The sequence below is a fragment of the Clupea harengus genome, chromosome 7, assembly GCF_900700415.2.
Source record: "Clupea harengus chromosome 7, Ch_v2.0.2, whole genome shotgun sequence".
NCBI lineage: Eukaryota > Metazoa > Chordata > Actinopteri > Clupeiformes > Clupeidae > Clupea > Clupea harengus.
Genome location: NC_045158.1, coordinates 18,987,778 through 19,013,691, shown reverse-complemented (window position 1 = coordinate 19,013,691; position 25,914 = coordinate 18,987,778). Strand labels below are relative to the sequence as shown.

The following is a 25,914-nucleotide window of genomic DNA, read 5'->3' as shown; positions in this document are numbered from 1 at the left end:
TCAAAACAGGTCAATCTGTGGGGAGGTGTTTTTGACAGGGTAAAAAGGGTGCTGTTTGAAATGATTCTTGTGGTATTTTGACCAAAATATGTTACAAACATTTCATTGAGACCCCAAGGAACCATATCAACTTGTGGGAAAATGGGCATACGATGGCTCCTTTAACAAATACAGTCTGGGTGAATTTGACAGGCACTCCACTATGGGAGGACAGACGTCTGGAAATGTAATTTGCTGATGCTTTGATTGACAGAGCATCCGGCCAATCAATGTCTAAAACAGGATGACCGACTGAACTCGAAAACAGTGGTTGGTTCATCAGGGGCATTTTCTTGTGCTTTCACGTTTCATAACGCAGAGCTCCATAGGTTTTAAATTGAGCTAGCGTTACCTACAGAAGATAGACTGTTAAAATGCCGTTGGATTTAAGTCAGTGGACTGGAGCTCTCGCTCTGCCCGAAGTGGAAGTGAAGCCAGCTCAAGTTCTCGTCGTGAAGTATGAGTCTCTCGAAATTGATGAATTGGGAAAAGTCCTCACGCCTACCCAGGTTGTAGTTCATAATAACTCAGTTGTAGTAGTTCATAAATGAATCAGCATTGTCTTGCAAAATGCCACTGAATTGCCTGGTTTCTAGCTAGCATTTCGAGACTGATACTCAGGATATTTGAACGTTCTGTTGCAGGGCCGCTGGTTTAGCATTTTAAATAATCACGTTCGTTTTTAAGCTAACTAACATTCACAACACACCACATGCTTCTATTTCAGCGTGCAACTGTTACCTCTGCAGTTGCTGTTTGGCAGTATGTTAGCAAGTGCATTTTATCCGTGCATGCATTTGGATAATGTATGCATTTACCACAGAAACAGACTTGTTTAACACATAAAGTGGAGAAACGAGGCGCGGCGCAAATTTCATTCACTTCAGTTAGCTGGAATATTCTCGATGCCTGCTGTAACCTAATTTAGACTTTGGCGAACCCATAGTTGCTAACAGGCGACACTACAATGAATTGACACGTGACTCTGTAGGGTTTTGTTCAAGAATACACTCAGTGTCCAGTTTCAGCACACCACGGCGGGCTAATATCTGTATGAAATGTTGCTTTCCAGGTCCAGAATCGACCCACATCTATTGAATGGAATGGTTGCGATCCTGGTAAATTATACACGTTGGCCATGACCGACCCAGACGCCCCAAGCCGAAAAGACCCCAAGTTCAGGTATGCCTGAATAGTGCACCTATATGTGGTTTAAAATGAGATGAGACAATGGAAACAATATGTGGCTTATATTAAATACAAGTTGTATTTTCTTTTGATCATAGGGAGTGGCATCATTTTCTTGTGGTTAACATGAAGGGAAATGATATTGGAAGTGGGTGTGTTATGTCTGACTATGTTGGGTCTGGACCTCCAAAAGGAACGGGTAAGTGTAACACTCAAATATAGCCTTTCCTAAATGTATTATGTGTAGCCTTTTCTGCATGATGTCATAGATGTGTGAAGCATCGTGGATGTCTAATTTCCGATTTAAATCATGGTATTGATGAATGAAATTACAGTAATGTGCACATGAATGTGTGCAAGACCAAATTCCACAACATTCCAAAAACAGAATAGAAACCCCTCTGAAGCTCCCCAGTAGTGGACGTCACTGCACTGGGGCGCACTGTAGAGCGAAATGTTAGCCGCTTCCTCTGTTGTGTAGCTGCCCATTCAAATAAGTAAATAGAAAGGACATAGGTTTATTGGCCATTTCTATGCTTTTTGTAATTTCTATGCTTTCAAATCCATCATTAATTACACTGCTCTTCTGCGAAGTGTAAACAGTCTCACAAACTGTTGTTGCGTTGAACATAACCAGGTTCAGGTCTGTTGATAGTATAAGGCCTGTGTCCAGAATTTCTCTGTTAGCTCCAGTTTGTATGATATTCTGATGCATTATTTCATACATTTACAAGATCAGTGTCAGGTTTGGGGATGAAAGCTAATGGCAGGACCCAAAAAATGCCCCTTACAAATAGCCATGTTACTGTAACTGGGGGGGAAAGGGTTGCATTGTTTCCCTGCTAATTGGAGAATGACATTGTAGCAGCAAGTTCAGTCGGCCTCAAGAAAATAGTTTGTTGTGATGGTAATAAATGGATATAAACTAAAGTATCTGTTGTTTTAAATCAGACTTGCATTAGGTACCTGATAAATAACTTGTTTTTGTCCATGTCTGTTAAATGTTTGTTCGCTCTCCTTGGGGAAGAATGCCAAAGGCATTGGTGGCAACACAAAGCATGACAAAGATTTCAAGATCAAACAGATTAGTATTAATGGATTTCAGTTATAAAACCAGGCATTGAGCAACGTCATTTCATTTTTGTATAGATTATTATTGCACATTATTATAATATATTACACGGTTATTCTTGAGTTGGTAAAATTGTCTTTTAGGATTCTTGATTTACTGTTACACTGTACTGTACAATGAAACTTACAAATCACCACTGAATGGATAATGCTGACAGTCAGAACAGGCCACTTGAAAAGGGGGATAGCCTTTGTAGGGAAGCATTTAAATTGGGGGAATAGTTTATAGGTTTCAGCAAAACGTAAGATCCATGACTTGCATGACTATCCAGTTCCTCTGCACTTTTACATTTTAAAGAGTACATCCTTATCACCCAAACTATTCCCCATAGTTTTCCAACTGAATGGATGATTGTCGATTCTTAATCAGTGGTTTCCAAACCATACATAAAAACAGGTGGCAAGTTGCAAGGCAGTAGCCTATATACAGCAGTATACAGTCATTTCTGTGGGTTCTCATCAGATGATGTTGTCCCGCAGGTCTCCATCGCTACGTCTGGCTGGTTTACGAGCAGTCAGGTGAGCTCAGCTGCTCTGAGCCTGTGCTGACGAACTGCTGTGGCGACAACCGTGGGAAATTCACCATCCAGGCTTTCCGCAAGAAGTACGGGCTGGGAGACCCGGTCGCCGGGTCCTGTTACCAAGCGGAATGGGATGACTATGTTCCAAAGCTCTATGAGCAGCTGGCTGGAAAGTAACGAGAAAGAGCACTTCCAACAAATAGCATAGACAAGTGTATCCCATAAACTATCCTATTCTGCCTTTCTCCTCAGGGTGTGCCATTACGGTCATACGTCCAATTCATTTACAGTTAGCTCATTTCATTCATGACAGAACCTTTTGTTTATTAACATTTGTTCACTCCAGTGGTTGTAACTGAAAGAAGCATTGAGAATTTCCTCTGGCAATTGAATTGCTTGCACTATAAAGGATGAATTAAAACAACACAAATACAATCAAGCTTTGAAACACTTTCTGTGGTGAGCACTTTATTTACAAATATAATTAAAAGCTCTGACAGATTCATGCTTCTCTTAACCTGAAAACAAATTTAAAGTGCATGCATTAAAAGCATTTTTTTTCCCCGATTTGATTTTAATCGTAAGAAAATACACAGCTTGAGAATGAGTTTAAAGCAAAGAAAAAATAAAAAAAAGATTCCGATGGAATTTCAAGTGAAGCTTCCATAGATGATTCAACTTCAAATACTGAACATGGAAGTGGGGGATGGTGGGAGAGGGAGGAAAAAGAGAATCATCAGTTCTTTTAAAAAATCGATTTCAACACCAGATAAAATACAATAGGAAAATAAGTCAAAGCTCTCCATAAATCCATCTATACACAAAATACACTGTCCCGCACCTCAGCCCTTTGTGCTACTTGGGAGTGGGGTTTCACATATGGTTTGATTCACATTGACCTGCCAGCGCAGAGCAGAAAAATGATCATATAGTACAGCGGAGTGCGGACATGCAACACGTCCCACCCCCTTGCCCCCGGAAGTCATAGATGCATCTATCAATATGTACACTTTATATGCAAACCTATCAAATTGCCCAACCCCTTGTAAAAATGTTTTGTCTGTTTGTCCTGGTGAATAAATAGCAAATACAGATTTGAGTGGTGTGAGGATAAGGCTGCATTGCAGGAGTCATGATGCTCCGCTTTGCCTAGCACAGACTGACAGAAGAAAGGAGAAAATGTGATTTCTTTTTGTTGTTGTTAAATGATGACACCGAATTACTCCATATTGCTTTATCGTTTGTCTCATGTTTTCTTTGTGTTACACTTAAAGTGATATCATTGCACAAGAAACATTTAACACTGACATTCTTTTTTTTCTTCCTTTCATTATTTTCCTTTTTTTTAAATTTTTTTTTTGTAAGAAACGACAACTATGGGAGTCATCCAGCATTTATCTTGTGGCATGACAAGAGGAGGGCCCTGATGGAATAGGACAATACAGGCACTCGTCCGAAAGTGATGTCAGTAGCAAAAACAACAACAGCCAAAAATAAAAGTTAACATAAAATTAACATTAACCAACCAGTCCTACTAGAGAAGAAGAGGGGGATTATGGCAGAGTCAGGTCTCATCTGTAATCATCCTTGGGATAGTCTAAAGCACCAAGGTTTCCAACGCCGAGACGGACGCTCTCCATGTCAAATGTGTCGATCTCCCTCTCCTGCCTCTCCAGGAGATGTTTGATTCGATCGGTTCTCTCCTTTTGAAGGGAGGCCAGCTCCTCTTCAATCTGAAACAGAACGTGTCCAGAGATTGCCTTTATATTAAAGTAGCATAACGGAACAATTGCTAATCGCTAACGATATGCTAGCGGCTAAAACTAACGAAATCTCTTGTAATGTGATGACTTTCACATTATGACAAACTAGTTAGTCAACAACTGTCCTAACACAGCCAAACATCAAGCAAGTGCAACCCAAGACAAAGCAAGACGGCAAATAAGCTATTTACTAGTTCGGCAGACAGTAGAAACCGGGCGGCTTCAGGCAAACCTACATTTAGCAGTAATATGCCTACGGACTCTGGTATGGCAATGGCACGGAGGCGATTCTCCGTATTAAAAGTCATTGTAGCGCCCCAATTTTTTTAAAGCTGTTATTTTAAGGTAAAACTGCTTATCCTAACCCTAATCCTGATGTACAATTACTGCATAATGCCACTTTAAAGTAAAGCATTACCTCCATGGTATCTATGCAACTCTACACTATCTAGGAATATACCAGGAGGTCAACATGTGAGTGAAATTATAGCTGCTGTAAATTAAGTTTCACTATCCTGAAATCATTTCCAAATAGATTAGGCCTCCCTGCCTGACAACTGTTTTGCATGTGAACTTTAACTGTGCGTGTGTGTGTGCGCGCAAATTGAAGGGATGGAGTGAATTAGCAAAATAAGAAAGAAATGTAAACAACTCTTACATCCGAATTAAGTTCAGTTATTAGCAAGAGGTATGATGTGTGTTTTTGCACGTTCTCAACTTTAAATCGTAAACTGACAATGACCACTGAAAATGACTGAATTATGTATGTGCAGGTCAACACAATGGCCCCCCACACATGTGTTACATGACCATAAAGAGGGTTCGTCATGCGGAAAAGTTTTAAAGGGGATTTCACATCAGCCTTAAACAGAGAAAGTGTGTGTGTGTGTTTTTGGAGGGAGTGTTTTGAGTGTGTGTGTGTTGAGGGAGTGTTTTGAGTGTGTGTGTGTTTTCAGGGAGTGTTTTGAGATGTGTGAAGTGTGTGTATGTGTGTCATACCTTCTGTTCTAGATGGGCTCTGCGCAGAGACACCTTCTGCTCCAGTTTCTGCTGCTCGCGCTCGTGCTGGGCCTCTGTCTGCATCTTGATCTTGCTCTGATAAGCGTTCAGCAGCTCCATCTCCTGCTGGAGCTGGTGCCTCAGAGCCTGGCACTCTGCCTCCTGTGCCTCGTCCAGACGCAGCTGCACGACACACACACAATCATCAGACACACAAACATAGGTATCAAACAAACACACACACAGTCATCACAGCAGCCCCATGACCTGATAGTCGCACTCAAGAGAATAAAATGTAGACATGTAGGCTCTAATGTGCATTGCGACAATGTATATTGTTAATGGCATAAATAAATGTAATTGATTTGAACTGAAAAGCGTATGGACATGGTACAATCAGGCTTCTTCTACCCAACCAAGTTACTTATTAAGGTCATTACTCTTTGGCTATGACCACTCTTTGATTCTCTTGAGTGCGACTATCAGGTCATGGGGCTGCTGTGGTTCAGATGTAAAGCACTGTTTTTTTATTAGTAGTTAAAGTTGCTTTAGTGCTTCATTCCTACTTTACAACTTTTAGTTTCAGTACAGCACTTTATCAGCTCCAGTCGTAAAAATGACTACTGCAGTTAACTGCAATATAGGCTAAATGCCACTGCACTAGTTTGAAATAAGTTTTAATATGAAAAAATTATATGCTCTCTCTATTTAAATGCGGAAGAACTGTGGAAAATGGACTGTTTTCTTACCGCTTGTGAGGCCATCATTTCGTTGATGCTCTGCTCGTACTGCTCGGCCAGGATGGCCAGTTTGCGCGTCTGCTCCTCCTTGAGGGCCTTGAGCACCATCTTGTGCTCGCTCTTGGGGGTCACCTCCAGCTGGTGGTGCCGCAGGGCTTTGTACTGCTTGGTCTGAACTTTGCATGTGTCCTGGAACTGTTTCTTAATCTGCATCTCCAACACCTGGAGACGGGAAGAAACACAGCACCCGGATGGAGACCCCAGGGAAGACAAAGAGGAGTTAAACAGCTGGCCAAGATGAGCAGCTCATCCCAAATATGATTTAACGGACATGCATGATCTAGTCTTTCATTGATATTTAGTGAAACTCTTCGCATCTTAAAACAGTCTACAGCGAGAGAGAGAGAGTGTCTAGTTTAAGTGACCAATCTGGGCGATGTGATTGGAGATTTTTTATCAAAATGAAATATCTATTAAATTAAATCAGCCAATCAGAGCAATTAATTCCAAGGGTTTTTTGGAGTGGGCAGGGAGGGCACTGGTGGCTAAGAATTACATACAGGAAGGAGAGTTAACAGAACTACACTTGTGCATCATAACTATAACATGGATCAACTGTGAGATGTGTGGTGTAGAGCATCACCTTTAGGTTCTTGGGCTGCTGCCGGAGCTCGAGAACATGTTTGCGGTGTAGCTCGCGTTCTCTGCGGTTGTTGTACTCTATCTGGTTCTCGAGTTCTCGCTGGTGCTGCTGGCGGATCAGATCCATTCGCAGCTTCTGCAGGGCCTTGAGCTGCCGGTGCTCCAGTTCCTGTGTGGACTCGTCGTGACGGATCAACATGGCGTGCTCCATCTCCTTCTGCGTCTTTTTCTTGTTTAGCTCCTGTGACACACACACACAAAATGTATATTGATTATAAAGTGGTTAGTGAGGGAAATGTGCTTAAAGCTCTCGATTATAATCCCAATATTATCAAATTCTACACATTTCTCCTCACGTTCCTCTAGTTACGCGTTCTATGTGTGCGCTGAAAATAACTGATGTTCATTAGCGCAGTCCTGGCTAAATGGGAAGCAAACTAAGTGGCTTGCACGGAGCCATACACTATTCCAGCCAATCAACATGTTGCTTCAGGAGCACGGAAGAGGGGTGGATTGGACTGGCTGTTGAGCTCAAATATCAACAACCTTTCACTAGGTTCAAGGACTGCACCTTTAATTTTATGCCAGTCAGTTCATTCCTTCAATCTAGATCTCAAAAGTCTAATTCCATCTCCTTATTTGTTCTGTTTTTGTTAAGCGCCTGTGAAATACACAGTGGAAAAATGTGAATTTGCAACTGTGAATAATATACAGCTAGTCAGCACATTTTCACAAGTTGGTTCTTGACAGTCAAATTTGTGTCAGCCTCAAATTGAGATACCGGTATGTAGCTAGATAGGAAACTGCTATAAACATGACCTCAGAAGCCTTGTATACAAATTTGAACAGCTCCTGGGGAGATGCTAAACTATGAACAGAACAGTGACAGCTGCAGATAGAACAAATAATTAATGGTAGAGGCACCAAAATATGTTTATCAGACCAAACTGAGGAATAAAGATGTCACTTAATAATCCTCTAGCACAAAGACACTGGTAATGACAAAGTCATGGGTTTCCCTCAGTGGATAAAGACCTGGTGACATGCATGCCTTCACCGTGCTATAATAAAATAAAATAAAATAAAATAAACGCCATCCTTTTTTCACCGCTTATGTAATGCTACTAGCAGAACATACAATGACCTCTTGAAATGAAGTGTCAAATGAAAGTGTTGCATTACTAAAGTAATTAAGTAAGGGGAAGGGAAGGGAAGACAAAGCTTGTATGGCTGTTGACGTAGGGATGCGGATGGGTTTTGGTCAGATGCCCGTGAGAGGCATCAGACCTGTTAAGACTTCCTGAGTCCTGCAGCACAGATTTGGAGCTTAGGGCATTGTTGCATTACTTACTCTCTAATCAGATTATCTCATGTGGGCAAACCTGAGAAATTAACTCTCTCCTTCTCTTGAGCCTCACTGATTCTAATAACGAATTACTTTCTTATTCATTGTTCATTGTACGTTACTTATAGTCACGCCGTTTTGCACATCTCTTGTCCAATCCTCCCTTTTTTCTCTTTACATATTTAAAAACAATGAATGCCTTTGTGTCATTCAGTTTGCATTATAGAGCCCATCCAACTACTTTGTTAGTAGACAGACAAAAAACGAAATAGTAGTGAATGTGATTCTCTCTCCTGTATGTGATTTGATTTCACATGCTGCAAACACACTGCACTGTCAGAAGGCCTTCACAATCATTTCATTTGTCCCAACATGTTTGAAAATAATTGCATGTACGTGCATTCTTCAGGCCATTATATTACTAACCACTCAGTCCTTAGATGACACGGGACCATAATGATGGTTTTCATTTCCGTCTACATCAACTGCATGTAAAGTTCACTCAGTCACTGCATTGTCTGAAAGCCATGTCATTCAGTTCTCTAGAGAGTCGTCACCACAGAATTAGGAGGGAAAGAGAATGTCAACTCTAACGCATATCCTTTTTTGTGATCAATTGTTTTGATTTCATCTCTTTCATCTCTCTATAAATAGTGGCATTCTACTCCTTTCTAATTCCACTCTCACGCTCAATCTCTCCGCGCCTTACCTCTCGTATCTGCTCCTGCTCCATCTCGTGCCTCTTGACCGTGATCTTGAAAAGACAACAATAAAGAGATTTCTAATTTTCCTCCCCTTCCTCTTACCTCTCGTATCTGCTCCTGCTCCATCTCGTGCCTCTTGACCGTGATCTTGCGCTTGAAGCCGCGGCAGTTCCTGTCGTAGAAGACCCTCTGCTGGTTCAGCAGGTGCGCCTCCTCCTTGGCTTGGGAGTGCTGGATGTTCTCCTTATGTTTGGACAAGCGCTCCTGCTTCTCCTTCTTAGGAGTGCTGTGGTCCTCGTTCATCTCCTGTAGGGGGAACACAGGCAAAGAAGTGTACAACAATCAGCACAGGCACAAAGAGGCCACAAGCAAAGAAATGTAATGACTTCATGGGCAAGGAAATAAATGGATGAAAAAAATTACTGCAAATTTCTCCATTTAAAAAGGGTATTGTATGGGTGAGCAGGACTGGCTTTACAGCCCCATTCCGTGAGAATTGGTATTTTTTGCTACTGAGCTCCCCCTAAAGTTGTGGAGTGTAGCTCACTTTCACACCACTGTCGTAAATACAAATCACGCTTCAAGAACCCCTAATGGACAGTGTTCATGTGTATTTTTTGGACAAGCTGAAGGATATGGAACTGGAAAAGACAACGGCAGAAGCCAAAGAAGCATGTAGACTGACAAGGTAGAGTAATATCACAAGATTTTACATTAATATGACTCTCCATAGTTTTATTTATTGACATGAGGCACTGTCTACTGGTTTAGTTCACCCATAAATTTATGTTTTTCCATTTAAACTTGTATTGTATTGGATGTGTATTGTAAGTTTAAACCACTGAATAGGCTATATGCATGTCAAAATTCATGTTCATGACTAGGAGCTATAAGCATGATTAGCAAACTTATTTAAGGCTGTGCCTGTAAAACATTCTCCAGGATCACCAGCTGATGGCGCTGTGTGATCATGTAGAGTGCTAGGGATCAGAATGAATGCGTTTAAGAATACATTCCTGCATCAGACACAGTATAGTTTAGGTGCATAGTACTGAGCTAAGCACATTTAACAAAGTCAGCTTTAGAGAAGACGAGAAGTTTCTCTGATCTGAAGATTTTTTTATTAAAATGTGTGTGAAAGGACACAGTGGCTAGGCTAGGGGGGCTGGGGGGCTAGCATACCTCTTTAATCTTCTCCTTGCAGAGTTTGTACTGCTTTTTCTGGTTATCTAAGAAGGTGGTCAGCTCCTTCTTCTGCTGGGCCACAATCTGCTGCTGGAACTTCTTCTCATCAGCGGCAGCAGTTTTCATCTGCAAATGACACACACACACACACACACACACACACACACACACACACACACACACACACACACACACACACACACACACACACACACACACACAGCAGGTGCATGTGAAAACACACATACACACACAGAAGCCTAGACAAGCAGACAGGGGTCTTACTGAATACTGAATATAGGATACATTTTTATAATAATAACATATTGAAATATAAAGTTTTAGTACTGGGCAAACATTGTGACTGAGTTGGCAGGCTGGGCAAGGCTTTAACATGATTCCCTTTAAATCCAATACACAGTTGCAAAGACTGGTGTAAATCCATTAGTGATGACTTGTTAGAGAAAGTAGTCTTGCCCCAAATGCAATCCCTCCTCCCTCCCTTGCTCTCTGTGGTAAACAACGGTACCCCAATCACTTTTGGCTGACTGCCTGCTCCACTTCTGCAAGCTGCCACCAGCTGATAGGTGATGCCCATGCTTGCGGAGGCAAAAGCCCTTCTGAACGTGAACACATCCTTATCGCCTGATCCATAACCAAATGACATGCGCATCCATTCAATTCCTTCAGGAACACACTGTTTGAACATGAACACACCCAGCCACAACTAAAAACCATGTGCATCTGTTAAACCCCCCCTGTCGTGAAAAACACCTTCTGAACATGAACACATCCTATCAACTGGTCAACAAATAAAGAACACCTGCATCAATTAACCAGCAATGACTTCTGACTGCACTATACTGAACATCAGTGTAAGCCAAACTGATTTGTGTCCTTTGAGATTTTCATGCTTATTTTGTTACGCTTGTTTTACACTTGAACTTGAACTTTGTTGACCCCTGCTAAGCTGACTTGAATCCAATTAAAAATGGATAATACATGCAGTGTATGCACAGGAAGCCTTCTGGAAAGGTTTGTTCTACTACCATGGTCTCTGTAGATTGCTATGCATGAGCGTAATGAATAACTAACTAGCCTAAATGAACCTGAGGATATTTGCACGTTTGACACAGAGATGTTTTTCAGCAGTCAGCAAATTCAGCACCACCGTGACCCTACGTAACCTTTTTTCATCTGCATGTTATTAGAAAGTGTGAAAGAGCCACCCTACACAACACAGGATCCAGCAACATCTAGGCTCCACATTATTAGACAGCATAGCATAGCATAGCCTACCCTACCTAACACAACTCAGAATCCAGTCAGTGACAACATGCCCACACTAGACCACTACCACGATGAATAAACCCTGGCACAGTTCATCCTATCCAATACAACTCAGGATCCAATCAGTGAGAACATGCGCCGATTGAAACGCACACTGGTGGCCCAAACTATTCAGGCTATGGGCAGCTGTATGACGCTGCATCGTGTCTCTCCTGGAATAGATGATGTGCTTGTTTGGCCAGCTTTTCCAGCTACCTGACCCGACCATATCCTATCCTACACAACTCAACTCTGGATCACGTCGTTGAGAACATCTCTATATTATTGGACAACACGGCACAGCTTACCTTACCTAACACAACTTGATATCTAAAGACTGAACTGCTACTGACCCCTTAAGGGCCACCGTACCATGCCACACTGCTCTCATGTTACCTCTTTCTCTGTGTGGATGGCATGCTTCTTGGCCAGCTTCTCCAACTCGATGAAGGCGTTGTTGGCCTGCGTCTCCACCTCTTTCTGCAGCTTGAGCCGGTGCTCGTCCATCTCGGTCTTGAGCTTGTTCTCCTGGGCGATGAGCTGCTTCTGGTGCTGCCGCCGCATTCGCTTGTAGCCCGACATCTGCTCCCGCAGCTCGTTCTCCTGCTCGTGCTCGTGGATCTGACGGGTGACCTGCCCGAAAACCGAGAGAAGAGACAGGTGAGATGGGAGAGACGAGTCGGAGGAGTGAGGGGAGTAAAGAGGAGTGAGACAGGGTGGGAGAGGGGAGACAGGTCAGCAGAGCTTAGTAGGATGGGACCAAGGAGTGAGAGTGAAAGCTAATTCATAGTTGAGGTGTCGATCGACAAAAGAATGACATCAAAGAGAGAATTTGTGTCTGCTAGGGTGTCGCAGAGCTTGTCGTGTACATTAAAAAATCTGAAAGGACGAAGATGTGGCGCACTCTGATTGGATAGCAACTCAAGGTTCTACGTTCTGGTGTGCATCCAAAGAACTGCTCCTCTTCCATCTCCCTCATCTGTTGATCAAGAGGGTATTCCCCACTATCTATCCATGACATATTTAGCCGTCTCACACTTCATCCTCTGATTTTTCTCCTCCTCAATAGCTTTAACTCTATTATTTCCTCCTTGCAGCAACATATTACTATATTGACTACGCTGCAGGATTAGATGTAACGTTGTAATGTAAACAAACAATAGCTACATTGTCATACAAGATGACATAGAAACTACAGATGATGTTCTATTTCGATGTTTTGTCGCTGGTGCAGGACTATGAAAGCTACAGTGCTGTGACATCTGTCAACCACAAACTTTTTTGTCGAGCGACACTTATCACCTGGAGTAGTTTGAATAGTAAAGAGGAGTGAGACAGGTTGGGAGAGGGGAGACGGGTCAGCAGAGAGTAACAGTAGTGTGAAGAGTAGGAGGTAAGTGAGACAGGTTGGGAGAGGGGAGACGGGTCAGCAGAGAGTAACAGTAGTGTGAAGAGTAAGAGGTAAGTGAGACAGGTTGGGAGAGGGGTGACGGGTCAGCAGAGAGTAACAGTAGTGTGAAGAGTAAGAGGTAAGTGAGACAGGTTGGGAGAGGGGAGACGGGTCAGCAGAGAGTAACAGTAGTGTGAAGAGTAAGAGGTAAGTGAGACAGGTTGGGAGAGGGGAGACGGGTCAGCAGAGTAACAGTAGTGTGAAGAGTAAGAGGTAAGTGAGACAGGTTGAATAGTGTAGTAAGAAGGGTCTAAGGGCTGAGAGGAGTAACAGAGTTCTCTAAGAGTGAGAAAAGTGAGAGGACTGTCGGAAGTGATCTAAGCTTGATCGAGAGCACAGACAAATCTACTTTTTGTCACCAATCGACAAACAAAAGTACAAAACACAGCCAACACTTGAAGGATAAGCTCAGTATAGTCCAATATTGCTTTTCTCTGCGACGTAGGAATATGACAAAAAAGTAGACAGTGTGGACCACTGGGATTAAAAACAAACAAACAAACAAACAAAGACGAACAAACACATAAACATGATAAATAAACATCATCTCTATACTCCAGCACTATAAACAACCCCCCACCCACCCACCTGAGGAAGGGGATTTTCAAAGTCGGGGCAGTCGCTGAGCTTCTTGTAGGCGGCCGCCGTGCTGCCCAGGGCGAGCATGGTGCCGAGGTGAGAGAGGCGCGCCAACATCGGGGCCGCCCGAGTGAAGGAGCGAGTGAGAGCCACTCTAAGTCCTGTCCTGTCCTACGCCAGAGAGGAGCCGTGCTCACAGCCACAGCCCAGCAGCAGGAGCAGGAGCAGCCCACAGGCCGAGTGGCCCAGCTTCCCAGGCCATGTCCACTCCAATGCTCCCTCTCTCTCTTCTCCTCTCTATTTGTCCGCTTCCCTCCCTCTCTCTCTCACAAGTCTCTCTCTCTCCCTCTCTCACTCTCACACCCTCAGCATCTCTCGTTCTCTCCCTTCCTTCTCTCGCTGCCTGTTAAGTAGCATTCGGTGTAAAGGGGGTCACATGAGTCTCTCAGGAACAGGAGGAGAGAGAAAGAGAGAGAGAGAGGGAGAAAGAAAGAAAGAGGGTGAGAGAGAGAGAGAGAGAGAGAGAAGGAGATTTCCTAATCGCTCTTGAGTCTGTAACCCCCTTTCTGTAACGATACCAATCCGACGAGCTCTGTGAACCGAGTGCCACAAGGAGCCGAGTCATGCCATGTGATTTCTTCTCCTCACGCAGGCAGAAAAAAAAAAAAAAAAGCTCCGGCGAGAATAAAAGGGACAGACAAATACTTCCAGGTTGAAGGTTATTGTGGAGGATATTAATCACCACAAACATCAATACACATCTGGCTGTTTTACAGGCAGACACTTTGTGTCTGCATTATGTTCTTCATATAAATATGAGTTGTGGAAATATTAAGACTATAAGCCTGCACCCATAATCAGCTCTAGGTGAACAGAGCCAGATGAAAGGAAACTAAGCTGGGATATCAGAGGGGGAGGTAACAGTGCTGATGATATTACCCTCTGTAATAAGCATAAATCTGTTAGCCTGCAAGCTAATGTTTTAAGCATGAGACTGCTGCATTTTCTCTCAGTGTGTCCTTTTGCCCTGAGGCGTTCATAATACATTCTCAGCTCTTCCTAACTGCAGTGGTTTTTCGCCCACGTAGGGCCAGAACTGATTGATAGCTCTCACAAAATGAGCGAAAGATGCTCAAGTGGCATCAGTGAAGGCAGATGTCCACCATGATACCCCTTTGGAAGTGTCAAACTCAATGGGGACCCATGGATTAAAAAAAAAACTTTAATCAACCAATCCTCTGGCCTGTGTGCCTCAACCCGTTGGTCATCTGTAAATCTACTGGTAAACCATGAGCCCCTGGTTTTTCAGACACACTGCGCCACCTCTGTCTCCCCACAGAGGGCGCTCACGCACCAACAAAAAATCCCATCCTCTGACAAGGATGATGTCATCTCCTCAGGCATCGCCACATATACAGACCACAATACTGACCGCCAAATAGTGTGACTTCATTACATTGTAGGCAAAACTAAACTTCTGCCCCGGCGAAATTCTCTACTTAAACACGCAAAGCATGTCAGCCGTTTATTATGTCCCACTGCGAGAATGTCCACGGATTATGCATAAAGAGCACCACTGGCAGTAGACTCCATTGAGCCTAGGAAGGGATTCTTGCCACTACAATCAAAATGGTTCCATCAGAGCCGGTAGGAGGAGTTACAAGCAGAAAACAGCTTGTTAACTAGAGCGAGTTGCCTTGACAACAGACAGAATAGGAGTGGTGGTGGGGAACCTTTTTCCCCACCAAAAAAAAGGTGGGGTGGGGGGCTTGGAATAAAGAAGAAAAGAGGAAGACAAGAGGAGTAAGGATGAAGAGAGATAGAAAGAAGAAAAGAGATAGAGAGAACAGAAGGGTCAGAGAGAGAAAAGAGGAAGGGGGGGGGCACCAATGTGTGACTGGTGAAGGAGAGGATGAGGAGAGGCAGGTGCCAGATTTGTTCGCGCTCACCAGCGAAGCAGACTTGATGGTGGCGAAACGTTCGCGGTTCTTGTAGTTGTGGGTCTGGCTCTTGTCGGAGGAAGATGGATGGCCCTCGGCCCGCGGTTCGCGATGCGAGGCGTCATCTCGGATGAACTGATGATCCTAATGAAGGAGGAAAATAAAAAAATCTCTCACTGCTTGCTGTTGTGCATCCACTGATACAACATCATCATCTACACACAGCATCCCTATAGTGATCAATGGTGCCTCTGATAACAGTAGTACTTGTGTATACTTGTGTATACTTGTGTATACTTGTGTATACTTGTGTAGCGAAGAGAAAGAACATAGGGAGAGACTGAGAGAGGGCAGATGGAAAGTTAAGAGGAAGCCTGTGTCAAAAACGTCTCTCTCGCTTATACTCAAACACACACACACACACACACACACACACTCTCAGAGTAGTACCAGGCAGGCATCAGGGAGCTATATATACACACACAACACCAGAGAGGGGTTATGCATGTGCACAAACACACACACACACACACACACAATAAAAGCAGACAGACAGCAGGGAGCTATATATATACACAAAAGCAGAGTGGTCTCCCCCCCCCAACCACGCACACAAACACTCACCCTCTCCCTATTCAGTGAGCTACGGCACAGCGTGGCTGTGATCGGCCTTTTAAGTGTGGCTAATAATTTATCTGTTGGACCCAAGCTGTGGCCAGATGTGGCAGCGCTCCCTGTAGTTGCGCTCCAGCCTCCTGCGGTGTCCTCTCTATGCCCACACCCCCACCAGCCCCCCCCCTGCATCCCCAAATCTGAGGCAGCCAATGAATGATTATGCAAACATCAGCCTCTCTCTCTCTTTCTCTCCCCCCCCCCCCCTCCTCTGTGGAACACAGTCTCTGAGGACCCTATGAGCCACCCTCACAATTATTGACCTCCATAAGATAACGCAGAGGTCACTGATGTCAGACTAGGCATCAGCACACGGAGCTATTCACCACATGAAAATCAATCAATACTCATTGTGTTACATTTAATTCCCAGAGCAGGCTTCTGTCTCCAGGTGTGGTTAGGAGCCGTCCACTACTCCCAAGGTCACTGATGTCAGTTGAGGCAGTTTCTCGGATAACCAACAAGTTAACAAAGTAGTACATACTACGTGTAGTAATACTGTCTACTTGATTACTAGATTGCTTAGAGAATCCTAAGCACCTATACTTGACACTTACTACAGTCCATTAAATTACTAAAAAGGCTGTTTTTTATTCCTTCATTTACCTTGCTGATCTGCCTCTACAGTTCCTAGTTGTGCTTACAAGATGCACAGAAACACTACTATTTATGTGCTTGTACTTGGTGCTTGTGCTTATTACGCTCCACTACTCACGTAGTGAGTGTGGTGTGGTCCCTGTGCTAAGGGGATGCTCCGTGGAGGTGAGTGTGGTGTGGTCCCTGTGCTAGGAGGATGCTCTGTGTTGTGAGTGTGGTGTGGTCCCTGTGACCACTAAGAGTCATGGCATGGCGGTGAGCTGGGGAGGGCAGCAGGGGAGAGGGATCGTATCTGCCAGTAGTATAGTACCAGCTTGGCCTGACCAGCACTTTGCCTGACAGCAGCACAAACACTTATGTTAATATTTCTCGTTATATTTACATTTAGCTGACCATCTCATCCAAAGCGACTTAACAAGGGCGGTAGTGAGCAAGTTCAAGCAACAGTAGGTTAAGGGGAAGCTGTTGAGAATTAGCAAACAGAGGAATGACAACCCTCCTCAACAGGCGATTGAAAGAAAAGAAAAAAAGATCGTAGAAACACAAGCAACAGAGCTGTTGAGCTGAAGGAGATTCATTGTACTCTGAGGTTAACTGAAGGTGAGAAGGCACTGTCAAGTCAGACAGGGAACAGACTGTGCCGTCTGGGAAGATCAGATGCCAAAAGCTTTTGAGTTTGAGCTGAGATGCATGACTGGTATTTCTTAAGCACGACACTGGCAACCGTGACACCTTGACAAAAGAGAAACAAACCAACATATGTCTGTGTGGAGCTATTGTTTACAGATTGGAATGTGTGCCGGTATGTGTTTACACCCTGGAATGTCCGTATGCGACTGTATGTGCCTGTTTATACATGTGTGCGTCTGCCTTTGTGCTAATGACAAGTTATAGGGTAGCTGTTCCCTATGTCTGTCATCATTCTGACACGGAACAATGGAACACACGGTGCTTGACTGCATATTGACCCCTGAGGGGAGCACACGTGTCACCCTGAGATGTGGGGGTAGGAGTGGGGGTGGGGCTGACCTTTTTGGGGTTTGTGGAAGGCTCCAGTGTGCTGTCGTAGGGGGGGGGCATCATTGGCAGGTCGGAGCTCTCTTCCAGGACCTCCTGGATGCTGTTGACGCTGCTGCTCTGGCTGCCCGTGCTGACAGAGGTGCTGGGGATGGAGTGGTTGCTGCCCAGGCTGTTCATCTTACAGCTGGCCTGCTCGCCATCCTGGAGAACATAAGGAGAGAGAGGGGTTAGAGGTGGTGGACAGGCTTTCACTCAGGTGAGGTGTTCACTGAAATCTCACACACACACACACTCCCTCTCTCTCTCTCTCTCAAGCGCAAACTCATTCACTCTCTCTCACATACACACGTGCGTCTCCTGGACTGCAATATGCACAAACTCAAACTTGACCACAAACCATTTTTTGGTTCTATTGTTCCATTTTGTTCAGAGTCTTGATCACTCCCCTCACCCGCCTTTTAATGATCCTAATGCCAGAACTAGTGCTAATTCCACAAAGCTAGCGCTCACCCAATTACCAAATGCCCTGAGGCTAGCGTTAGCTCAGGGTGGTGGAACCACTCACCTGGATATCTATGTCAATCCGTCTAGGGCCCCTAAGCGGTGAGCCAAAGGGCAGCGGTGGCATTATCACGCTTCACTGTCTCCCCCAAACCAGAGCATGTGGCCCTGACACGCTACAGAGTGGGGGCCACCTAGAGTTCATCGTCCAAGTGGAGGGGGTATGCCAGTGAGGGGGCTATCTGTAATGCCAATGCGCTAGGACATATGTGTTTATGTCTATCCATCACTGGTTATGTCTACAGATCTATAAATCTCTGTCTGGATATACACTATCTATGTCTACAGATCTATAGCTGTATATGTGTGTTAGCTATCTATGGCTATAGATATACATTAATATATAATTATAGACATACTTAATACTAAAACACTGATGTAAAAGAAATTCAGTTGTAGTGCAGTTAGTTTTCAAAAACCATATGTTCTTCCTCAGTAGTGTGTAAGCAAAAGGCTTCTGAGGCAGCGACATTAGAAAATATAACTTATATCTGTCACAGAGCCATAGCACTGTGACAGATGAACAGCATTGTGGATAAATGCATTGTGGGAAGATTTTTAGTGAAGTGTGCTACAACTACACTACAACTTTGTTGGATTCTCGATTCTGAAAGCACCAAAAGGGACACAGCAGTGTTTGAACATTCCAGTGTGGGGCAAGATGGAGTTATTTGTAGCGTGACAATGACACACTTGGTGAGTGATGTTTGACCGGTCTGACAACCGCTTAGCACTGTATATGTCATCAGACAGGAGCAGGAATAAGACATTCAGGCCCCTCCAAAACTTCCTTGCTAGTAGCGCCCACCCACCAATTCACACAATCCACCCTCCCACAACAACTACCCCTTCCCTCCCTCCCTCCCTCTCCCTCCAACTCACCTCCTCTTCCTCTTGGGATTCTCCCATTGGTCCATTGTGTTTTTCCTGGTAGAGGATCTTCTTCATCTTGCGGTACTGCAGGTTGTCCAGCTCACGCACCGCATCCTTGGTCCGCTGGATGAGGTCGATGAGGACCCGGGGGGGACGCTCCCGCCGCACAAAATCATGCTGGACAGAGACAGGAGGACAGATCAAAAGAAGGACAGAGAGAGAGAGAAAGAGAGAGAGAGAGAGAGGAAAAGAGAGAGAGAGAGATAGATAGACAGAGAGGACAGACGGAAAGACAGACACACAAAGGGAGAGGGGGACAGAGAGAATACAGGAGAAAGAGACAGGCAGACAGACAGATGGAGAGACAAAGAGAGAGACAGACAAACAGAGAGACAGACACAGCTCAGTTAGCCACTGTCACTGCTTCCCCTCTTTCCACTGGGATGCTACACAGGTGTCTGGGCAGGTGACTGGACAGAGGTATATAAAAAAAAAGATAGAATTAAAGAAAGAAAAGATGAACTACGATTCATCATCCCACAGTAAAACAAAGGAAAAAAGAATAAGGAAAAGCGACTACAGGCACAGAGATAGCATTTTCGGAGCATGCTCTGTGGCTACGGCTAGAGGAAATGATTGATCTGATACCTGCACAAAACGTCCTCGTCTGGTCTATTGAGAGGAATCTAATGGTGCATTTTGAGACAAGTGTGAGCCTGGCGACCGTGCTTTAACCTTTCCCACGCAGCTCAGCTCGAGATCACATTCTGTTGATGGCAGTGAGACGGGAAATGGGAGCCCGGATCGGACCGTCATCTTGTGCCGTGCAGAATGCCCCATTGCGTTACTCCGAATGTGCTGGGGATTACGTCACTCCCCCAGCCAGCAGAGAGGCGGCTGGCCACTAGAGGGCGCCGACGCTTCAGCACAACCCCCTCCCTTCCCTCTCTCAGCCTCACAGATAAGAGCGGGAGAGAATGAGTGAGTGATCAAGAAAGAGAGAGAGAGAGAGAGAGAGAGAGAGAGCGCTTCCCCGGTTCCCCGGTTTGTTTTTCTGATCTGTCCGTTCCACATGATGCGTTTAGCACGGACAGTAATTCAGCGACCAGAGAGAAGAGAAGAGAAGAGAAGAGAAGAGGACACCTCTTTAAACGAGCCGCAGGCCACTCTTACAGGGCATCCATCCCCTTTAAACACAACAGGGTCTCCAGTGCAGTGAGTGGGCTCTTGCTTTTCAAATGGGCAGCTGGGACTGACCCCAGGGGACTGAAGAAAACTAATCTTCAGGATTATCTATTTTAAAAAAATGTTTGTGTGTGTGTGTGTGTGTGTGTGGAGGGGGGTTGAGGAAAATCATTTACACAATCCCAGCAGTGTGGAGGTGACTCACTCCAATGCCTACATATCTTGTTTGGTTATATCGTGGTTTCTCTTAGCAAGCTTCTGGCCAATACATCCCGGACACCTGTGCTGCACAAAGCAGAGGGTTACCTGTGTAGCTAGAGCCCCCTGTACCCCCCCCCCCCACCCAACCGCCCCAAATAATCCCCTCCCACCTACATAGTAAGATAAAGAGGAGCTGGATGTAAGGGAGCAGGACCTGAGGGAAAGGCTTTGAACGCTAAAGTACAGATTAGTGACCTCATTCTCTTGCCCCCAAAGCTCTGTGGAGGTTGGGGTGGTGTTTTAATGAGGGCTGTGTTTGGGGGTGGGGTGGGGGCAGGAGGGCATTCTGGGGGATGGCAAGAGAGCAGCCTGTCAGCCCTGGGGCTCAGCGACTCCTCTGCCTGGGTCTTCCTCAAGGGGTGAGGTGCACCACAGGACAAGCCAAAAACACACATCTGTGTGTCCACTCATTAACAGCCGCTGACATACAACATGGCTGCCCCAGTCACCCCTTGAGCGTGTAAAACCATAAAACTCTTAGCCCCGATGAATAGGATTACCTGTCGGCCAAACAAACAAAAAGCTCAGCTGGCCGTCTTGCGCACCCAAAACACTCACACTCAAGGAGCACAAACAGATTTGGACAGATTCACTTCTTGTGTCCTCTCCAATGACGGGCCTGCCACCCAAGCAGACAGAGATGGCAGAGGGCAACTCACAGGTCAAATAAGACAGCCTGTTCACTACTTCACACATACACACTCCCCCACACATGCACACGCACACACACACTTTTCTAAATTCTTTATTGACCCACCAAGCAACAGGCTTAGCACTACAAGAATGAAGTGACTGTGGGACTAACTGGGTTGCATGAGTGTGTAAGTGTGTGTAAGACACAGAGATGACTCAGTTCAACTCACAGCTGACCATCAGAGGACAGAGAGAGAGAGAGAGGGCGAGAGAGAGAGCGAGAGAGAGACAGAGAGAGCGCAAGAAGACTAAGGTCCCTAATCCCTGGGTGGGTCAGTGAAATGCCGGGGTGTGTGTACGCACAGACGTAGGAGTTCTGTGTATAAGTGAGTTCCTTCAAGGCAACATCTTTTTTCGTGAAATTTCTATATGATTTCATGTTGAGCAGACCTCCCGCACAAGAACCAGTCTAGAAATGTGTTGTTTGCTCTATTGTAGGACAATTACTGAGCTCTGTGTGAACGTTAATAATGGTATGGCCAAATCATTGTGATTGGCTGATACAAAAAAAAAATGACTTCATTGCCACATTTAATAATTACTCAAACCATTTATGCTTGATTGCTGATGCGCAAAACCTGTCTGTGGTGCTCGATGCCCTATGAGATTAGGAGTGAAGAGAGACAGACAGACAGACAGACACAGAGAGAGAGAGAGAGAGAGAGAGAGAGAGAGAGAGAGAGAGAGAGAGAGAGAGAGAGAGAGCAGGGAATGTACTTACTCTCAGTAGCTCGGCAGAGGAAGGTCTGTCCTGAGGAATTTTTAGTAGGCAGTAGTCGACGAAGCTCCGGAAGGGGTCAGACCTTTAGAGGAAGTCAGAAGGAGCTTGCTCAAGATAACTCAACAGTGAGCAGAGGACTGACATGAATCCATACAGGAACTCAAACACACACACACACACACACACACACACACACACACACACACACACACACACACACACACACACACACACACACACACACACACACACACACACACACACAGACAGACAGACGCACACGCACGCAGACAAATGCACACACACGCAGACAGACGCACACATACACACACACGCAGACACACGCACACACACACAGACAGACGCAGACGGCCAGAGGTTTATCCCTTTTGGTGGTTTTCAGCTGTGACATTTATACAAGGAAATCAGACAAAAAAAACAGACTCAAGGTCAAGCTCAAAATAACCCGCTTTTTTTCCATAAGGGAACTTCCTGGTGTAACTGTCATGCTGATACAGTTGGACCACATAGCATTAATCAGGCACTAAAATGCATTGAATTAACAGATTTCTGTTGATCAGGTGTCCAGGTTGTGTACAAAGTAGGCTATGGGGCCTATCTGTTCTGTTCTTGCTTTCCAAAACACAATTTTGTCAACAGAAGGTTTTCAGAGCATTAGGTCATGCAGTGCTGTGAGGAAGTTACTTTTATAGTGTAATCTGTCTGTCTGTGCACAAGTGTATATATGAATAACTATGTGTGGGTTGTGCATGTTCGAGAGTGTTTGTCTGTGTGTGTGTGTGTGTGTGTGTGTGTGTGTGTGTGTGTGTGTGTGTGTGTGTGTGTGTGTGTGTGTGTGTATATGTATGTACGTATGTGAATGAGAATGTGTGAACATGTGTGTGTTAGTAGGATATGGTGTCACTTATGTAAGTTTTTTTTGGCTAGGATGGACAGAGGGTCAGGAACTGGGGTGTGGCTTACCAATCGTTGGACTGGAGTGAGGGAGAGTCGTTCTGGGCAATGTGATATAAGGCACTCATAGCGTTCATGTTGAACAGGGGAGGCTTGCGTTCCGCTATAAGAGGGGGGAGAGAGAGAGAGAGAGAGAGAGAGAGAGAGAACAGAATTAAAGCAGTTCACTGGGCATCTTGTTGACTCAACCTCAAGTCATTTGGAAGAGATCAAATGTTTCCTATAAATAGCAGCAAGAGGTGCAGCTCTGCCCTATGGCCAGCCAAATATAAATGATCTACAGAGATATCCACAAAGATAACAAAGAGAAAACCCACATACACACATGCATGCATGTGCACGAACGCACACGCTCACACACACACGCACGCACACTCACACGCTTACACTCACGCACACACACACACCAATACCTCTTAAACGCTCCTGTCTTATCATCACAATCTGTATGTTTGTGTAACATCTATGTTACTGCGCATCATAAAAATGCTCATACTATGCAGGGGAATCATCATGCAGTACATAATGTAGTTAGTAATGACAGTGTGAAGCAGACCGACTCACCCAGCTCTATACAGGTGATGCCCAGGGACCAGATATCCACCTTCCCCTCATACTGCCCCTCATCCATGGCCAGAATCACCTCTGGGGCCATCCTGCAGACAAAAAACAAACATACACACACACAAACACACACACAAATAAACAAACAATAAACTAACAAATATCAGTTTATTAAAAAATCTGGAAGAAACCCTGAACACAGTTCAAGCAGCTGACTATCTCTCATCAGGAGATTACGAGGATGGTAAAAATAATTTGCTTTTACAGCCCACTGTATGCCACTGAGGAGTCTAAGCTAATGTGAGATGAACAGTGTGAAACTATTAAACAAAACAATTTTTGAAACTCTTCTTCTGGAAGGTGATAATTTGCAGTGCAAAAGAATAAGCAGCTAGAGGCCTAAGTATCATTATGTAATCCTATTGTGTGGCATTGTGACCTCATCTGTTTGGCAAGAAATAACTAACTTAAAGAAATGTGGTATCAGATACATTTCACTACACGGACTGACTGCTTTCTGCATGGGATATTAGCAGTGGGGCACTGACCAGTACGGTGTCCCCCACTGCTGAAATGTAGTGTCAATTCAATTTCAATACATTCACTGACAGCATTCTGGCTGGGATATTAGTGGAGACGCACTGACCAGTACGGTGTCCCTACGAAGGAGTTGGCAGGAGAGGAGATGGAGGCTGAGCCGAAGTCGGCCAGTTTGACCTGGCCTGGCTCAGTTAGCAGGATGTTTCCAGCTTTGACATCCCTGAGAAAGAGAGGAGCCCGTTTACATTTACAGTCATTCATTAATTTAGCACACGCTTGTGTCACAGTGACATACAGTACAGCACAGCTATACGTTTTATCAGTGTGTGTGCTTCCTGGGATTTAAACGCATTTTTGAAAAGCTTCTTCATGTTAGCAACAAGAACACTACACAGGAGTATACATTCAATCACACACACACCAAAGAACAACCAAGATATTTTCATGTTTTAATATGTTATTGTGTTATTATAATTATGATTGTGTCATGATAATGGGAACATGCATCTCGAAACTCCAACAAACTTATTTCAGCCTCTAACGCAGGTGTAGTCAATCCAGCTGCATACAACAGCAAGCTGGGTAGTGAGATGGCTCACCTGTGAATCATATTGTGGGAATGTAGATAAGCTAGTCCCAGCAAGGCACCATGGGTTATGGCAGCGATTTCCACCTCTTGAAGTGGTTTCTTATGAACTATTCAAGAAACAGGGTGAAGAAAAGAAGGCTTTGTGTTAGAAGAACGGGCTCTAGTCATACACATATCACTAGCAAAATAAGCAAGGATGTGGAGCCACCACAGTCAGAGGAAGTGGGGTCACCAAACACTCAAGTTGTTCCACTTTTAGTCATTTAGTCTCTCATACTTTCCAAGATGGCGCCCTGCTAGTGGCAGGCTGTTGCTGTAGTTATCTGCAACTTCCCCATGGGCTTTAAAAAGCACTCCATCTATATAAACTTCCATACCAGACAGCTCCCTGCTAACGTTCCTTCTCCTACCTTATGAACTGTTTGGGATTGATCGCGTTAGGTCAGGTCATGTCATGTCATGTCATGTCATGTCAACAAGTGGTTAGTGTGAACCTTCATGTAAGGAGCAAAACACTAGACTAACCCTAGGTTAGGTTACACGCCCCTCCCTGTGGCAGTATGTACTGTCATGTGCTTCAAGATGTGCTCTCATACCTTCACATACTTCCAGTACTGGGTTAGACTTTCAGTACCAGAGGTCATGGACCTGCAGTCTCTCTGGCACTGGATCAACGCATCAGTCAACTCTGCATCTGTTTTTACTGTACTGCAGCTGTAGCTGTGACTGTATTAAAGTCTAATTTGGTGACACTAATGCTTGTTATTGACATTCCAACCAATCATAGGAGAAGTTAGGGCTCTATCTTTTATCAATTTATTATTTATGAAAGACAAAGGTGTTTGTTTTTAGTGCTCTTGACTTACCCTCTAGTAGGTCGGAAGCAGAGCCCAAACAGTACTCCATAACCAACTAAAATAAGGAAACATCAAATAAATAAAATTATAAGAAAATGATAGAACAACATGTATTAACTAGTTTTTAAAACACTGTAAAATCTCATGTGAATAATTTTAAAATCTTTTTCAAACCATTTCAAAATATAATTTAGTTCATTTTAAAACCTCCCTCTGCTTCAGACACAGTAAACCAAACACATTCCTGATCA

The 25,914-nt window shown here is 44.4% G+C and overlaps 2 protein-coding genes across 5 annotated transcripts in view; one reads left to right on the top strand and one right to left on the bottom strand.

The window, feature by feature from the left end:
* Positions 1–306: 306 nt before the first annotated feature.
* On the top strand, positions 307–3,329 carry pebp1 (phosphatidylethanolamine binding protein 1). The gene is made up of 4 exons (XM_012820346.3): positions 307–548; positions 1,112–1,221; positions 1,326–1,426; positions 2,839–3,329. The coding sequence occupies exons 1-4, from the start codon at positions 414–416 to the stop codon at positions 3,054–3,056; spliced, it is 564 nt and encodes a 187-aa protein (XP_012675800.1). The 5' UTR covers positions 307–413; the 3' UTR covers positions 3,057–3,329.
* The window catches only part of taok3a (TAO kinase 3a), a 54,323-nt gene continuing 31,725 nt past the window's right edge, over positions 3,317–25,914 (bottom strand). For all 4 annotated transcript variants that reach the window (XM_031570752.2, XM_012820345.3, XM_031570751.2 and 1 more), the window contains 16 exons: positions 25,673–25,718; positions 24,817–24,913; positions 24,324–24,437; positions 23,678–23,769; positions 23,123–23,216; positions 22,139–22,220; positions 19,288–19,455; positions 17,854–18,045; positions 15,565–15,699; positions 11,983–12,219; positions 10,255–10,383; positions 9,175–9,378; positions 7,025–7,264; positions 6,391–6,603; positions 5,642–5,824; positions 3,317–4,612 (listed from right to left, as the gene is read on the bottom strand). In XM_031570752.2, coding sequence (XP_031426612.1) covers positions 4,451–4,612; positions 5,642–5,824; positions 6,391–6,603; positions 7,025–7,264; positions 9,175–9,378; positions 10,255–10,383; positions 11,983–12,219; positions 15,565–15,699; positions 17,854–18,045; positions 19,288–19,455; positions 22,139–22,220; positions 23,123–23,216; positions 23,678–23,769; positions 24,324–24,437; positions 24,817–24,913; positions 25,673–25,718 — 2,388 coding nt within the window. In that variant the 3' untranslated portion in view covers positions 3,317–4,450. The remainder of the gene's footprint in view (positions 4,613–5,641; positions 5,825–6,390; positions 6,604–7,024; positions 7,265–9,174; positions 9,379–10,254; positions 10,384–11,982; positions 12,220–15,564; positions 15,700–17,853; positions 18,046–19,287; positions 19,456–22,138; positions 22,221–23,122; positions 23,217–23,677; positions 23,770–24,323; positions 24,438–24,816; positions 24,914–25,672; positions 25,719–25,914) is intronic.